Source organism: Leptidea sinapis, chromosome 40 (assembly GCF_905404315.1).
Source record: "Leptidea sinapis chromosome 40, ilLepSina1.1, whole genome shotgun sequence".
NCBI lineage: Eukaryota > Metazoa > Arthropoda > Insecta > Lepidoptera > Pieridae > Leptidea > Leptidea sinapis.
In genome coordinates, this window is record NC_066304.1 from 6,845,537 (window position 1) to 6,864,551 (window position 19,015).

General features: G+C 34.8%; 1 protein-coding gene across 5 annotated transcripts in view; it reads right to left on the reverse strand.

The window, feature by feature from the left end:
- The window catches only part of LOC126976256 (uncharacterized), a 162,259-nt gene that overhangs the window by 57,569 nt on the left and 85,675 nt on the right, over positions 1-19,015 (reverse strand). For all 5 annotated transcript variants that reach the window (XR_007731874.1, XM_050824494.1, XM_050824493.1 and 2 more), the window contains 3 exons: positions 18,451-18,576; positions 16,649-16,749; positions 13,955-14,098 (listed from right to left, as the gene is read on the reverse strand). Coding sequence is in view for 4 of the 5 variants with exons in the window: in XM_050824494.1 (XP_050680451.1) it covers positions 13,955-14,098; positions 16,649-16,749; positions 18,451-18,576 (371 nt within the window). In the remaining variant the exon portion in view is untranslated. The remainder of the gene's footprint in view (positions 1-13,954; positions 14,099-16,648; positions 16,750-18,450; positions 18,577-19,015) is intronic.

The following is a 19,015-nucleotide window of genomic DNA, read 5'->3' on the forward strand; positions in this document are numbered from 1 at the left end:
ACAAGACACAGATCGTAATTCAGTGTAAAATATATTTACAAGTTTCTGTGGCAAGAGATTGTTCTAAGTGTTAGTTTATGAGTTAGTTCATTAAACAAACTGTATTTACATAACTCTCACGATCTGAACGAGATATGACACTTTCGAAAAGCTCTAATTATCCGACTGTGTTGGGAAAAGTTAATTTCACTAAATATCTCTCATATTTCATAACTTTTGTTGTTTTGTTTTTGAAGGAAACAGCATCTTATGAGAAAAGAGCACTTTTAGGATTAATATATAATAGGATTTGAATTAGTTAATATGTTTTAAATAGTAAATTGGTGTAATGTTTGGTATTATCGACATTTTGATAAAGAAAATAGTAAAGTTCATACAAGTGCGGAAAGTATAGTCTGTTTGTTAGTTATGTCACATCTTTACGAGTTCCGGTTTGTTGAATTGGGGAGGGACGAGTGGAAATGACAATAATAGTGCTCGTGCACTGAACGAAGTTTTTTATACATTAGTCAAAAAAATAAAACAACGAAAGGAAATTAATGAAAAACTGTTTAATCCGAGCTTGGACAAGTAATATCGGCCTACCGAAACTCTTTAACGGCAGTTCCCAATATTCAGTCTATCTCTTACTTGAGTTAAAAATCGTAAATATCGTTGACTTTTCTGTCCCAATAAACTTATCGACGGTAACTCACCTTATCCGTACACGCTGTCTGTCAATGGGACGACGTATAGCTTACTAGCTATAGAAGTTTGTATGGAAATTTCAATTAACTCGTCTCAATATAAGGCGATAAGAATGACTTATCGGGTAAATTGGGACAGCTTCAGATTATTGACAGCTAATTACTGACAGTAGAAGGTAGTAATATATCTCTATCTGTAGATAGTATATTGGGAACGGCCGTAAGAAAATAGCGATTCACTCAGCAGTCGTTGATAGATTGATAGATGACGGCTATAATCTTGTAAAAAACGGAGATAGCTGAAATCCACTACGTTCTAAGCAACTCTTCGCTTTCAAACTTAGCCGGATTATACTTCGTCGTAATAGTATTAACGCTGTAAAATAGTCATTTCAGACAAAAATATTGTAATGAAACATTTTTCATTGTAAACCACTTTTATGTGTGTGGCGGTCTCTAAAACAAAAAGCACTATGTAGTGCTCAAAATAATACAATATTTATATTTTATTTGCACGTCATAAATATATTGCAAACACGTACTTTTTTAGTATTGTCATCAATTATTTAACATCCACTTAACACGTTTATGCCAATAAAAACTGACTTTGAATAGCTTTTGGCAAGCTACACACACATGGGTAACTACTTTTTTGGCAAATGCATTAAAAATAAATTTATATCAAATTCTAACTTTATATTAATGTTAGTTAAATTTTGGAGATTTTTTTTGGGAAAGAGGATCGTCACGCACACTAAACTATTATTATTGGTCTGTTCTTATCGGTTGTCTAACAGCAAGAGACTCTATCTACACATATAAATTATCTAAGGTTATGATAGCCGTGTGAATGAGAGTGGAAGTCTACAATGAATGTACATTACTATGATTTTCCAATATTGAATCTCCGTTATGTTTCTTAACGAGATTTTCATGGCGAAATAGGCCAAGAAAAGTTCTATTGATAAATCGAAGAGAAATTTTAATTTCATCATTAGTTGAATCTGTAATAATACCAGCAGCCATAGTTAACATCTAGGTTGAGTAATCATTATGGTGTCAGTATATTGATCAAAGTGTTTGCAATCTTATCGAGTTAAATTGAAAAACGAGTTATTTAAAACTAATTCCCCTGCATTCAGTTGACGTCTGGTATTCTCCAATATATTTATTTATTTAATAGGTAGAAACAACAGAATTACAACAAATACATAATTAACAAAAAAACTATCTTTTTATTGAAGTAGGCGTTGCTACTTTACTTTGCGGAAATCCATAATTATACAAATGATTTAAGTTTTCTTTAGTGTTAATTCCGCCAATATTTGTTTTTAAACAATTCGACACGTGTTTCGCCTCTACACGAGGCATCCTCAGGACGTGTTGTCTCGCCAAAATCTGGCACGAGACTCAAAAAACTATCAGCTAAATACAAGATAGGCAACTCTACGAGGATTGTTGGCATGTTTAGCAGAAATGAATAACTATTAAAATACAATAATAATTGCGATTTTTAAACCAGCATTAGGTAATGTAATATTATTAAAGAAAAAGGGAGAAAATATATATTTGGAGAAATAGACGTGAATAATTATGGTTAGGGTATATTAAGATTTTTTTTAAATAATATAAAATAATTAAGGAATTTATATTAACTAGATTTCCATTTACAAACAGATGAACTGTGGATGTTAGGTACTTCACTATTTTCGAGTAGTAGGGCGTACTGTATTGTCGACACATTCTATAGATAGGGTTATGGAAGGATACGTTATTATTACAGAACGGAATAGTAAAAGGCTGTTCATGACTTGAAGACCGATTGGGAACTCTTAGATGAATACCCGACAAGAGGGTAGTAGAAATTGATCGCGCGTTTTGCTTGAAATTTCTTGCTTGGTGAAATCAATTACCGGCTGCAGTTTTCCCGACTAAGGGACCTTAAAGAATAAAGCATTATCCCACCTTAAGGCCTGGTATCCACCAAAGTGGAGAGGAGAGGAGATATATTTTGATAACCAATCAGATTTCGTTATTCCCACATCTCCTTTCCGCTTAGCTTCGGTGCAAATGGATCAAGCGGAGAGAAAGAGAAGTCTCATTTTTCTTTAGAATTTTGTGCCGCGTCGAGTGATCAAGCGACGCGGCAGATCGGAGATGAGTGAATGAGAATCTTTGTTGACTTCGATAGTTAAAATATCGAAGAATTCTTTGTGTCTCTTCAATCTCTAATTCCTCTTCCTCAAGTAATTTAAAGAATAACTTTTGTAACGACTTGACGACTTCGTTTCGTAGAAATCACTCGACTGATATCGAGCCCAAACAGCTCACATCTCCTCTCCGCTTTGGTGGATATCAGGCCTAAAGGCTGGCAACGCATATCTTGAACCCTTCTTATATAAAAACTTGATCCTATTTTATAAAAAAGGTTGATCTATTGGGTACATCTAAAGATGATGATCACCCAAAAGAACAACAAATAAAATATTTTTATGTAATCCGTGAACATGGGACGGTCGGTGATCACCCACCTCCACACAGTTTTTAATTTAATAACAGACAGTAAACACGTACGTGTATGTTACTAACTGCCATTCACACTATCTACAGATAGAGATAAATTACTACCTTCTACTGTCAGTAATTAGCTGTCAATTATCTGAAGCTGTCCCAATATACCTGATAAGTCATTCTTATCACCTTATATTGGGACGCGTGAATTGCAATTTTCATACAAACTTCTATCGCTGGTAAGCTATACGTCGTGCCATTAACAGACATCATGTACGGATAAGGTGACTTACCGTCGGTAAGTTTATTGGGCCAGAAAAGTCAACGATAGTTACGATTTTTATCTCAAGTAAGTGATAGACTGAACATTGGGAACGGCCGTAAGTAATATTCGATTGATGAGTTTCAAATAATTATATAGTCATAAATACTTATTTTTTAATGTTCGAGAGGGATAGCTACCTACTTAAAACCTTATCTTTTTTATGATGTTATTGATTGTATGTGATATTGTCTCATATATTTATTATTCTTATTTTTCTTATCACTCGTCGAATCCAACTTGGTTTGGGACACTCCGTAAAATCTTCTCATCCTAAATACCACAGTGTCTGAAGACGAAGGTTTTCAACCAGTGTGTGTTGCCAGTAATAACTTACGGTACATAGACGAGGTCGCTAACTATGGGCCTGATGAGAAAGCTCATGATCGCTAAGAGGGCAATGGAAAGGGCTATGTTAAGTAAGTTTCCCTGCGAGATCGAATCAGAAATGAGGAGATCCGAAGGAGAACCAAAGTCACCACATCTGGTTATAAATACTAAGCCAATGAGTGAGAAGTAATGGATTTTATCTACGAACAATGTTATGTTTTAAAGTGATAACCCTCACTTCTAGGATCTCAAGTCAATTTCCTAATATGCAAATATTGGGGTTGAGCAGGTTATCAACTGTAAAGTAGATCCTGTAGATGAAGCCACAACCTGAGAGTTGAACAAAGCAAACTGAATTTTACAGTGAGGCGATACTCGAACGGTTAGCTCAGTTGGTTAGAGCACCGGCACGGAACGCCGGAGGTCGTGGGTTCGAATACCGCATCGTTCATAAAATTTTGTTTTTCAAATTTTATTTGCGTATTTTATCTACGAGTACAGTACTTATGAGCATATGTTAGTGTATCGTATAATGGTGTCAGTATATCGCCACGTATAATATACTTGCAAGGTTTGTACAGAAATAATGTCATTATAGAAGTTATTGCTCTCAACTCGCACAGGTAATATTCCCACGGCGCGTCAAAAGGCTTTCTTTTTTGCCTTTTTTAAGGCTGTATTAAGTTACGGTTAGCGCATGCCAATAACAATATGGAAGGTAGGCTTGTTTTTACTTTTATATTTAGCTGTCCCACGGTCCAATGGGCACAATAGAAACGTGAGCCGAGTTCAGGATTTATGCTCCATATGAGACTTTTTACATTAGATTGCGGTTAGGCGATTCGCAACGAACTGACTTAAATCTATACACTTGTTATACACTGACACAATGTGTCGGCAAAGTCGCCTTTAACTAGAGCCCTTCGCCGTAAAAATGAACTCCACAACAAAGTGGACAGTTTTGGGTGTATGTGCAGTTCAAGGGTATTGTTATATGTAGTATGTTATGGCAAATACTAAATAGTTGTATGTTCAATTGTTTTTGTATTTTCTGGTGTGATGTATTATTTGTAATGTAATGTTTAGTTTATTATTTAATGCAGTTGTATGATTAGTTTTAGATTGATTTGTTTGTTGTTTGCATATATTATTCTTGTCTGTTTGTACCTGTCGCATAAGGTCTCCTGTAGACTCCTTAGACCAGTTGAAGGCTCCTTTGCACAGGATACCGGTTCGATTATGGGTACCACAACGGCGCCTATATCTGCCGTAATGTGTAAGTATTACTGTGTGTCAGTCTGAAGGGTGCCGTAGCTAGTGAAATTACTGGGCAAATGAGACTTGACATGTTATGTCTCAAGGTAACGAGCGCAGTTGTAGTGTCGCTCAGAATTTTTGGTTTTTTCAATAATCTTGAGCGGTGCTGCATTGTATTCGGCAGGGCGTATCAATTACCATCAGCTGAACGTCCTGCTCGTCTCGTCCCTTATTTTCATTAAAAAATACTCAAATCACCACCATATAATATTCCGCGATTTTTATTATTCTTGAGTTTTGTTGGTCTTTTTATCGAATCCAAACGTACCAGAAATCATTCGTCACAACTACAACAAGTATTGACAAATGAGTATAATTTGTTTTTTGCTTCACCTATTAATTGTGAAAACATTAAAAAGAAATTTACACATTGCTCGTAGTTGTAGGTTGTGGTTCGTACTTATAGATACATAAAAAGTATAGAGTAGGCCGGGTGGATGTGAATGCACTATACGGTACGGTACGTTTTATTTACGTCACGGTGGCTCGTTTTTCACTACATTTTTTTAACCTCATCGTACTAAACCTTAGATCATTTATATATCTACATAAATACCTTTATTAATTTACGGTGTGTGTGGATGATGCAGCTACTGTACTCAATAACTTTTGTTTTGTAATAATTCATATTTACTTTTTTGACTTACTCGTGTGTGGCATTGACTATTTGACGTTTGAGATTCATCATTTATTTATTTCTTTACATATAATTGTTGCAAGTAGTATGTTACGCAACCAAAATACTCAATGTTTCAGCTTATTTGAGTATAAGAAAGGCACTGCCATCTACTATATACTACCGATGGCGGCTGTCAAAGTGCTTTAGTGCCTGTTTGATATTCGCCATTTTGGTGCTATTGGAGATAGCGAGAGTCTGCGGTACTAAAACTAGTGATGACAACCTCAGCAAACATCGATAGATAGTGGGAAACTAATTACAAAAAAAAATGAGTACTTCATTACGTTGATTCTTGAAGTATAAATAACACGGAAAACATACGAAATTAATTCAAAATGCAAAAATACTTCAGAGTATTGTACGTTCTTTCGCAGCCATATTATACGTCAAAATTAGTTCTCTGGACGCCCGCGAGTGGCGCTTAGGAGGAATTGTTTGGAATAGCCTGTCCAGTGGTATTTATACAGATCAGTGAAGAAAGGTAAATAAATAATAAAATAATGTCAAGAGTTATTCAGAGCAGCACATGTATTGACAAATACACAATTACACACACTGTAAACAAATAAACGTATAACGCCAACATTTTACAAACATTTGAAGTATTTTATAAAATAAACATTATAACGTTAATTTTCACAACAAAAGCAGTCTCGAAAACAGAATCGTCCAGCCCCCACAAGTATTTTTATTTAAGTATTTAAAAATCTTGTTTATATTTTAAAAATATGGGACGGAACGATCAAGGCGGTCAGGTTGTAAATGGTACGCCCTACCCATTACAATGCAGTGCTCAGGATTCTTAGAAAATCCAATTCTGAGCGGCATTACAATTCCGCTCGTCACCATGAGGTAAGATGTTAAGTCTCATTTTCCCAGTAATAACGCTAGTTGTGGTACTCATAATCTAGCCGGTATCTTGTGCAAGGGAGCCTCCCATTGGTAAATGCGATGGTAGCCATGCTTGCGGCACGCAAGGGATCATCGCTTTTCTCGAGCGGGATAAGCCTCCTGCCACATGATTTCTCCTCAAGCAATGACATTTAAGCGAGCATGAAGTAGCCTGTCAACTTTATCTATACAAGCAACAGTTAACTATTAGGTAGGTATATCATTCTTATACAACTAATGATGTAAATTAAAATTAAGAAACGAGGTAGCCAAAACGATTGCAAAATTACTTTAGTAGCAGTGGGCAGGGCACAAAGTTCGACGGACAGATGGCCGTTGGGACAGTAAAGTCCTCGAATGGCGACCACGTATCAGAAGACGTAGTTTTGGTAAGCCTCCCACAGATGGACTGATGATCTGGTCAACATCAACGGAATACGTTGGATGAGGGCAGCGCAGGACCGATCGTCATGGAGATACTTTGGGGGAGGCCTTTGCCCAGCAGTGGACGTCTTCCGGCTGATGATGATGAATTAAGAAATGCTAAAAATATATTTAATCAAAATGAAATTTGAAATCATTCCGTACTTTTAATAAACAATAATATAAATATTATATTTATAATAACAATATTATTGTTCACCGCATCACTGTTCAACAAATTACATTCCATTAAACTTTATCATATCGATTCAATATTGAATATTTGTACAAGATACTTTTTTTTTGGATGCTTTGTTAAATAAACGAGGAATCAGTTGATATCACTAGATCACATCAACGACTAGATCCATAGACAATGATTTCTTTATATTCCAATCGAAAATAGTTCAAAAACTTTATTTAATTTTATTTTCACAATACCCAATATATAGTATCACCGCCGCGCCGATTAGAATATCTTTGTACACCAGAAGATCTACACTACTTTTGTGGTAACCTTTTTTAGGAAAAGGTGGGATGGACTAATATAATATTTGTATTTTCTAAGGCTGTTCTACTATTGCTATACATGTAGAAGAAAACGAGTAAATAAAACTCTAAATATATTCTTGGTAATGTTTATTTAACTACATACATATCAAAGGCAAATTAGCGAATTTTATGTAAAATGTTAAGTCGAGTTGGTAAGATAATAGATAATGTAAGTACAAATGTGCTACAAAATTCAAAACAATTATTAAAAAACGTTGATGTGGTAAAGATATTAAAAATAAAATAAATGACTTTCTTAATGATACTGGTACATATTGGTGTCAGGAAGTGTTGACTACACCAACAGTCCTCAGGCAATTTAAATAAATTTTATTGCAACGAGATTTTATTAAAAAAAAAAAGAAAAACTAGCTAAGCTTCTTGCGCCCGTTCTTCTCAGAGCTGACCAAAAAAATTCCAAATTTAGAATAAATATAATTGAATTTGACTAAACAATAACCACAAAACATCGTAACGTTAATTACAAATATGAATACACTTTAATACAAAGATGATATCACATGCGAAAAGATTGACGCGACGCTGTTACAAAAAATTGTTTGCATGATCAAAGACAAAAAATACCACCGCAATATATTATTACCTTACAAGTAGCGAGGCAACGAACTCCACTACATCCTGTATTAAAAATGATCTTTATGAACACGTTCGATGAATTGTTGAGTCCAAATATGACGAGCTAAAAGATATTTTACAAGATGGTGCAAATAAAGTACTAATATTTGATTTGAAGCATTTTTCGAACAATAATTTCAAATTTATAAAAGAAAGATAAATATGTAATTCCTACTTTGTCAGCGTGGACTTATGTTACTTTTACTGTTCCTACCAGTGGGAGGTCTGCACAGGTTGCCGGCTAGATTATGGGTACCACAACGACTCCTATTTCTGCCGTGAAGCAGTAATGTGTAAATATTACTGTGTTTCAGTCTGAAGGCCGCGCAGCTAGTGAAATTACTAGGCAAATGAGACTTAATTTCTTACGTCTCAAGGTGACAAGCACAATTGTAGAGCCTCTCAGAATTTTTGGGTTTTTCAACAATCCTGAGCGTTACTACATTGTCATGGGTAGGGTGTATCAATTGCCAACAGCTGAAAGTCCTGCTCGTCTCGTCCCTTATTTTCATAAAAAAATATAAAAAAAAAAAATTATCCGCGACTCGTCCACGTTGAATAGATACTTTGAGCAATTTTTTTTTCTTTTAGGATACTTTTCAAATAATACACATACAAACTGCTCTTCCGCCGCTGCTCTTCTTTGATACAGCGCATATCCCTTGTCATTGTGGACAGTGTCTTTAATTGTACTGTGAAATTTTATCTCCTATTTAATCCCCATGTAGGCCAAGTAACAAAAATGCTCGAACAATTAATGTTTATAAATTATTTTTTATCAAGTGTCTAAATACCTGTCTAAATATAGAAACCTGTGTCTTCTATCGAGTCCTCTCTTAAGAAGGTCGCGGAATGGGATAAATTGAACCTTTTCTAATTTAAACCCCAGAAGACTCAAGTTTGCGCGTTGACCACTAATAAAAACCCATTTGTCGTATCACCGCTCTTTGACAACACTTCCCTTAAGGCCTCGCCTAGTATCGGAATACTGGGTCTGAAATCTCGAGCGATTGCCAATTCAGTGGTCATGTGGAGGGCAAAGTCAAATTGGCTTCGAAGAAGCTGGGCGTCATAAATAGATCACGGCAATACTTCAAGTACAAAGTGCAGGTCCGGCCACATATGGAGTATTGCTGTCATCTCTGGTCTGGCGCACCCCATTATCAGCTCGATCCATTTGACCGCGTGCAACGCAGAGCAGCTTGATTGTCGAGGACCCAGTACTCTGTGAACGGCTGGATTATTTGGCGTTGCGTAGAGACGTCGCTTCATTGTGTGTCTTCTACCGAATTTATCACGGTAAGTGTTCCGAAGACCTGTTTCAACTGATTCCTGCCGCCGAATTCCACCTTCGCACGACACGCCACAAATTAGCATGTCATCCCCACCATCTGGATATGTGGCGGGCCTTCACAGTACGGCTTTCAAGGAGCTTTCTTCCACGTACTACAAAACTGTGGAATGAACTTCCTTGTGCGGTGTTTCCGGGAGGCCTTCAAAAAAGCGCGTACACCTTCCTTAAAGGCCGAATACGCTCATGTGATAATAATGTGGGAGGCGGTGATAACTTAACACCAGGTGACCCGTACGCTCGTTTTTCCTCCTTTTCTTTTCTTTTATAAAAAAAAAATAATAGTAGTTTACGATAGCAGTCACCACATAAAATGAGTACCTTGTTATAATGGCAGAAGATACACGTATTAGGTGCATAGTAAATAGTTTTGCATGAATAATAATATTATGACCATATGGTCATGCCCAGGAAATTCTAGAGAATAATATATAGTCATAGAATAATTCAGACACTCCAAAAAACTAAAGTGTGAGCTTTATTATATTAGCTTAGCAACAGCAGATATATATTTGAAAGACAATAGCAAGCCAGTTACAGTCTATATATATGTATATAAATCTGTAGGCTCTTTTTAAAAATACACATTCAATTTTGTAATCAATACACGTTTTATAACTCACAACAAATCAATTCCAGAAATGCTTGACGGGTCTTGATGAAAATTGTTGTGTGGTCAGAACATGTAATAGTGTGAATTAAACGAAGCTACCTCAATTTTCAGAATTGTTTTTCACTTAATTATTAACGATAAACTAATATACCCCCATTTTGTATCTTATTTTGTTTACAGCAATTAAATCTTTGTATGTGCTAATAAACCCTACATATATAAAAGGTATACAAGGGCACCCGGCACTCATTGTTTAGCCATAGTGGATACTCCATTGACTGAATTATTTGTATTGCGAATAAATAGATATTTAAAAGTCGAAAAATATAAGTACCGAATCAACTCACTGCATCTTATGGTATAAGTATTATTCCAATCAGTTGAGTAGTTTTGCAGTATAACCGTAGGAACAATGGTCCTCCTGGAAGAATCTATACTAATAATTATTAGTATAAGTTTTCTAGACGTCACTTCGACTTCCGAATCGAATCAGGTACCGCTCCTTTTAGCCTGCCCCGCTCTACCAATAACAGGTTTTTTTTTAAATAATAATATATAAAATCTACAAAGACTAACAGAACCTACAACAAAGTCAAATATGAAGAGGGTAGAATTGAAAAAAATTTTATTAATGAGTCATCAACGATAAAGTACATTTTTTAATTATGTAAATATTCTTACTCGTGAAATTATAACGTAGATTTCACATGTGTTCAGAATTGCTAAGATAATATATCAGGCGTTATAAATCTGCTTGGTTAAATTAGTAGTTAATAAAATTCTTTATATATCTTTGTTTTGTGCCTTTGGTTTATTTACATTATTGTATACTCCTTTATTATTGTTTTCAAATCTTTGTTTTCTTTAGTATGATTTTTTAAAGAAGTTTGTTGAAAGTTATTTTCAAAATGAACGTACTACTTAGAGATAACTTTTGCTTAGTAGTATCTGGTAGTTATTAGAAATGACATCAAAAAAGATGGATTCTAAAGGAATCAATTTAGAGAAAATAAATGCCTTTTATGGCTTTTATATTTACACAACAGGAACATATTAATTTTGCCGTATTAAATCTAAAATAATTGCACAACTAATTGATAAATGTATAAAAATTAGTATTCTATAAACTCCGCATCATTCCTTTCTGTTTAGATTCTATATCCATGATGAATCTTTGTAAAATTCATAGATTTTAATGTAAGTAATTCTAAGCTGAATTGTTAAATAGTACTTATAATTATGAAAAGACGAAAAGAGTAGTAACTATGAAAAAATCCATAATAAATTAAAATAAACTATTTTCTACAGACCAAGAACATTTTCATTATGTTTAATTGCGATTATTGTTACTAAAACATACCAAAAGTGCCCGGAAAGACAGCTCCTATTACATATAATGATATGATTGTACGAACAGTAATGTGTAACTAATGCATAATTCAAAATTGGTCATCTCACACCCATTTTGCTAATAAATATGCATGAAATAAATTATGCTAGCAAATATAAAAGAAATCGTAAGTATTTTATTTAAAAAAATGGGGTAAACGAAACTAGATGATGTAAAATTTATGGTTACTAAGAAAACCAATATTCAGGTTCATTCCTTCATTGGATTATGTATCTGAAAGAGCGGCTATAATTTACGTCGATACAAAGGTATTCTGATAGCGCAAGTATACGAACCCAACTACCTCCTAATACTTATACCTAGTTACTCATATGACTACTCTAACAAAAAAAAAAATTTTATTCAGACAAGGAAATATTAACACATATTAATTATTAAAATTGATACGGGAATACCTTTACGTAACGTAATATGGGAAATAAAGCTCTAAAATCAAAATAAAGCTACGTTAGAAATGGATTTTCATATAACTCTTCTTCTCAATAAACCAAATAACAAATGTGTTTTCTCCTTATTTCATTTGCTCATTTCGGAACGAACTTGAAATTGTCAGTGTCAACGTCAGTTGTCAAGTTCTCATCTCCACTTCCGACTCCCCACTACCTCACCCCTCTTTCTGCACCCCGTTTTGTCATTGTTGTATAACTGTTACATTTACTAAACCACGTTAGAAATGGCTTTTCACATAACTTTTCTGCTCACTAAGCATCGTTAAAAATAAATAATTTCATAGAAAATTTCTGCTCAGACACATTTAAAATGGACTTTCATGCAACATAATTTTCAGCTCACTAAACACGTTAGTAATACATTTTTATGTGGACGGTCGTGCATCCATTTTATAGTTAATATTGTTAGGTCTTACTGGTATTATTTGCCCAAAGTTAAAAAAGGGTGCTAGGAAAAACATTCAGTGCAATATTTATAACAGCATTAATAATTGAAGTCGTGCTGAGTGATTTCTATATCGTTAGGTGTCTTACGTTTGAGCGCGTCGAGAAGCGCGATGGAAAGACTCGCGAGCGAACCACGCAGAGCCTTGTGGTGACGCTCAAACATGGTTAAGTCTACACAGTAATAATGAACATTACACTGGAGAATATTTGGCAAATATACGTAACAAACGAGAGTACAAGTTATCTGATTTTAAGAGATTAGTTGGCATTCATGCTCTCTAAAGTAGATTAAACTTTAATTAAAGTGAAAATTTTATTATATCGTTTCAAACTTTTTCGTCTGTGTGTTGCATGTCGCATTACGGTCGGGCGGTGCCTATAAGCAGCATGTGACCGTGTAGTGAATAGACTCAAAGTAGTAGTAGTCATAGTATCATATTCCAATTTTCCAAGTATAAAATTAAGATTAATAAAGCGATTTTTATACCCTTAATGGAAAATTATTCCAAAAATTTTTAGTTAAATGTATATAAAAAGTTTCACTTTTATCGTGGTTTCATAAAACCACACAATCCTTTTTTTGTAATAAGCGATAAACAAGGGAAAATATTTACATAGTATGACATTACCAAGTAGGGTAAAATTTTTTGCTGAGGCGCTAATAACATTAAAATTTATTTAAAACAATGAAATTCTGCCCAATTACCTACCAAGCAAAATATTAACGATTTATTATACTATTTGCTCATCTTGTATTTGTAAAGTAATTATTTAATTAGCTTCTAATGGTAAGGATGACGACCTATTGAGGAACACGTGCTTTCTTTAACGAAAAATAAAATTTACACTAAAAACGAATTTACAAGAAATGGTCGCAGCAACATAACTAATAAATAACATATTATTATGCACATGGAATTTTCTTCGCGAGCGTTACACTTTTAAATAAAACACTTTTTAATGGATAAAAACGGGTGTCATTGTAACTGTGTTTTTACATCAGATTCGTGCGTAAAAGTTACATTTTTATTATTATTTTAGTTAAGCCGAAGTATCAAGACCTATCCAGATCTCGTTTTCAGGGGGATTAATCTAAAACTAATGTAAAAACAAGTTACAATTCCACACGTTTTAATCCTTTATAAAGTGTTTTATTTGAGCATATTTTGCGTCGGATTATATTTATAGTTATATCAATATTCGTTGTTATTGATGTACTATTCATCCTTTTTGATAGAAATTTGTTATTTAATGTGTGAATTTTTGGACCATTTTGATCTGGTATCGTATTGGTATTGTAGACTTTTTAAAATTTCAAGTAAGTTTCGGTACTCACAAGCTGGGTGATCGTAGAGTGCTGAAACCCTGGTTCCCTCCAGTGGCCCTCCAGCTAGTTTAGTGGAGATGGCCTCTAGGAACTCTCTTACATTGTGGAGGTCTCGGTTGTCTCCAGAACTGGACACGTCACTATCTTCTTCTTCTGCATATTACAAAAAAAAATATTATTTTTAACGCATTTTTAATTTGCAAGTTTTATTTATGTTTTATATCTCAATCATATGCATCTCCTATAGGTACTGTACGAAACTATTTTCTTTGAATCAAATTAATAATTACATTCATGTAAAGCATAGATGTATCCCGTGGTATTATTATTATAATATTATTGTCGCGTAGCAACGCTTCGACGTATTACATGACTAGAGTTATCAAAATTCAAGGCAATGATAATTTCGACAGCTCCGTCAATAATACTCATAGCTCAGTGGAAGTGTTTGCTAAAACTACTTTCATTTAAAATTAAAGATGGAAGAGAATCATCTTGAAAATAGAATAAACCCGGGGATACAAAAGCCGTACTAAGTGTGATGTGATCTGCTGAAGACACTGCCTTCTGAAGAGGAACAGCCGCAGACCGGCGAAGTGGAAGTTCGTAGAAGTGAACGCAAATAAAGGCTCGTTCCTTACTGTGTATTACTTTCAAATCCCTGACCCACTCTCGTGACGATATAATATATAGTATTCATGCAGGTTGAACCACACCACACGCAAATGGAAACATTTTTAGTGTAATTTGGTTCATTGAGGTTATTAATAATTAACAATCCATTAAGTAAGCGAAAATATAAAAGATGTTTATGAAGCAAATTAAAATTAATTTATTGTTCTAAATTGATTCCTTGAAAATACTCCTTGATGTCAATGAAATCACTACTACCGTTTCGGAAACAAATGACACAAAAGTCCAGCGTGCAAATACTAACCGAGATAAGGGTCTCTCTTCTTTTTTACTCTCCTTGCTACATACATTTTTTCTCTTTCCTTCCATAAATCTCATTCACCATCATGCGCTACATGTGGACCCAACCTAAAATTCAAATCGCGCTCACTCGGGAACTCTTAAAAGTTTCAGGATAAAATGTTCTTTATATCCTTTTCTGTACAACTTACACGTACACACGTACACTTTACGTTGTACAACAACGTAAATCTTCTTTTCCGGCTCTACTAACCATCTAGTGTAGTGCCGAGTTTAAGGCAGGCGGCTTTAGTGCACCCGATCCCGAAGAAAGGTGTACGCTCGGCTCCGTCCAACTACTACCCCATTACCTCTACTTTATTAATACTAAAAAATTTACTAAAAAATTATGGAGTCGATTATTAACCGCCAGATCTTGAGATAGGTACATAGAGGATCTGAGCTGAGCTGATCAGCGACTGCCAGTACGGTTTCCGTCAGGGTAGGGTAGTGAGTTTGACCATAGCGATGGCCTTCGATCGGGTGTGGCACAATGCGCTTATAGCGAAACTGCCATTTATGGGCTTCTCAAAAGGTTGTACAAATGGGTCACTAGCTTTTTGGCCAATAGGAGTATCAAGGTTGTTTTCAACGGTGCATGCTCCGACTTAAATCCCATAAACGCTGGTGTCCCTCAAGGCTGCGTGCTATCCCCTACACTATTTCTTCTGCATATTAATGATATGCTACAAATCGGCAATATTCATTGCATTCTCATGCAGATGACATCACTGGGTACGCTTTCCACACCGTCCCTGCCAAAATCACCCGGGATATCGTTGACGAGAACTGGAACAAACTTGTGTCTGAAATCAAGACTATTCTTTGCAGAGTGTTTGAATGTGGCCAACAAAATTTATTTCAATTCAACCCTAAGAAGAACAAGTTTGTGAGTTCACCCCTTAAAGACTCCTTTTGTCGCAACTCCTCGATTCGAGATCTCACCTCTAAATGCCACAGCCTGTATAGGCATACTCGGCGATATATTTGAAGCGTTCAGCTCCCGCACTCACTTGGTAGAGAAAGCCAAGCTGGCCTCTAAAACGGTGTACCCAGTAAGGCGAGACAGTACTTCATTTCAAGCCGCTTGTTACTATAAAAGGCGTTAGTTCAGCCTCACGTGGAGTACTATTCTCACCTTTATGCGGGCGCTCCCCAGTACTAACTTATTCCTTTGACCGCATACAACGAAGAGCGACTCGAATCATCGACGAAAAGTCATCTCCAATCAGCTTGATTGTTTGGCGTTACGTAGAGACGTGGGTTCGCTCTGAACCTTTTTACTACATTTATTTCGGAGGAGAGCTTTGATGTTCGGCATAATGAAATGCAAAAATTAAAATGCTAAATTCTACCCGCTTCATGTTAACTTCTGGCATTCTACAACCGCGAGTTTTGCGAGTTATTTCTTGCCTCACAAAGCAACGTCGTGGAATCAATTACCGGCTGCTATTCACCCGATCTGATATGACTTAGGGACCTTCAAGAATAGAGAATACTTACACCTTAAAGGCCAACAACGCACCTCTTGACTCCTGGTGTTGTGGATGTTTATGGGCGGTTACCTCACAACTCCACTTCGAGTGAACCTCTTGCCCGTTTGCCTCCTCTTATATAAGAAATACAAACAAACCACCAGTCGCCTTTATTATATGTATTAGAGTGTTTGAATCTACGATTTGAACTTTGCCATCGTTCAATTCGTTTGTTATATAATAAATATATTATTACCTATTTGCTCTAGTCTTTCCGAGCTGGTTGACCACGACATCAGATTCAAAGCTTGCTGCACCTGACGAAGAAACCAAGCGCCGGACTCAAACTTCACTGCCCTGGAAATACATAAGACAACATTTGAGTTAATATCAAATCAAAACTAATGCAAATGGATCAAAACATGACACATAAGAATGTCAAAAATCATACCATTTGCCATCACTTTAGAATTGGTTGAGGTTTACAAAGAAGTGGTGAGAACCATATTACCACTTTTTTAAATTAATATGTATAGCTTCAACATTTTACAAATTATTTTAATTACAATCGATGTGAAGATGATGAGATGCAATAAAATACTCCGTCGTGATTTACGTGAGTTAGTTCAGAATAAAATTAAAAGTAGATTAATTTAAAAAGAACCACTTGATTTATTGAGTGTAACTAGATGCATCTATCCACACACAGTAAACGTCATAAACATTTTACTAAATAATAAAATACACATTGTATTTTATTTTTGTATTTTATTTTTAAAATAATATTTGTAGGGTCCTATGATGTAAAAATAAAAGCTGTTGTCTTTATAAGTTCTTTTAATAACAGAAATTAACAATATAAGAATATACTGCAGAAACAAAGGTACATAAGCAACTAAACACTTTTTTAACAAAATGAAATTTCTAAAGAAAATTAATTTTTTGTGACAGAATAGGATAATTTAATACAAAGTACGGTCCTCCTCTGCTATTCAGAACTTGTCGGCAACGATTATTCATTGAATTAATGAGACTTACATGAACATGATACGAAACATAGGTATTAATGGAGAATTATACTATCATTAGTATTGTTACTACTACAGAGGGCCTACCATCAACTTTTAATAAGCGATTCGAATCCGATGCAGTTCAGTTTAAGTACCTAAACTGAATCACTAAAATTCGTACCATGAAGTGCCTTTTACTGAATGGCGTTTGGATCGCTTAGGAAGAATGAACGAAATAAAATTGCGTTTCGAAACCTAAAATGATATTATGATTTTAGCGGTTTTTTGCGTAGAAAATACTAAAAATACATTTTAAAATTTCGCAATAGCGTCTAATTATAAACCATTAAGCCCTTTCTTATACTTATTAAATAATAGTAAAATAAATAAATATAGTTTTTGAATTACAAATGAAATGTTTGCTTAAGTGTTTTCGTAAAAATAACGAGTTATGAACGCACCTCCATTGATGTTTGATTTGACAGGACCACAGAGTCATTTTTTTTAATTCTTTCTTGCAAACAGGCTATAGCCCGGGTCCTTACTGCCTCGTCTTTAGTATTTTCATTTTGGGTATTTATTTTCAGTATTTTGTTTTACAAAAAAGTCCAATAAAGTTTTCTCATCTCATCTTTAATCAATAAAATTTTTCTTTTCTATGTTTTCACTATTTTTTAAATGTTATTAACAACACGATTCACTTTCCCCTAAGGAAGTAGCAACTTTTTTCGAATCGGTCACTTTGACAAATTAGCTATCCAGTTTAGGTTGAAATTACACCTCATGGTACGAATGAATGAACGAACTAAATCAGTTTGCGATTCAGTTGATATCATTTTTGACATTCAATTGACAGCATTGCGATTTAATCAGTTGATTTGACGTCAACCTAAATTAGATAGCTCTAATCACGTCGTGGTACGAAATAGCAAAGCAGTTCATTTTAGGTTGTCAATTGAATCGCAATAAGAGTTCATGGTAGGCCCGCTGGTCAAGTTGTTGAACGTGTAGTTCTAATTAATGTAAATAACGATGTCAATATATTTACCGGTGGTAATGACAGATGCAAGGCACCAGACCTCCTAATTTATCTCCACCGCATTGGAAACAGATCTCGTCCTGTACAGGTTTACATTCCTCTATATAATTGTAGTTCCTTTTCTTTCGTGCTTCTCTGAAAAGAAAACATGAAATATTACAGTTTCTTGTTATTTTGAGTTCATAATTCTCTCATCTTAAAGAATCATTAAGAGAAAAATTTAAAGAAATAAAAATTTTGACCGTTGCTTCTCAATATATCTTTGATAATGTTCTGTATGTTCATAAGCAAATTGACGAATTTGCTAGAAACTGTGACAATCATAATGTTAACACGAGGAACAAACATAAACTTGTTATGCCTACTACTCGGTTAAGTTGAGTTAGTAAGTCTTTTATTGGGCGATGTATATGCTTCTACAATATGCTTCCAGAAAATGTACTAAACATATGTGTTACGAAGTTTAAAAGAATTGTTAAAAAACGTTTGTGTGGGAAATTTAACTATATCATAAACGATTTTATTAATGATACCACAGACTGGGAATGAAGCGAACACCTCACACTTTCTTGCG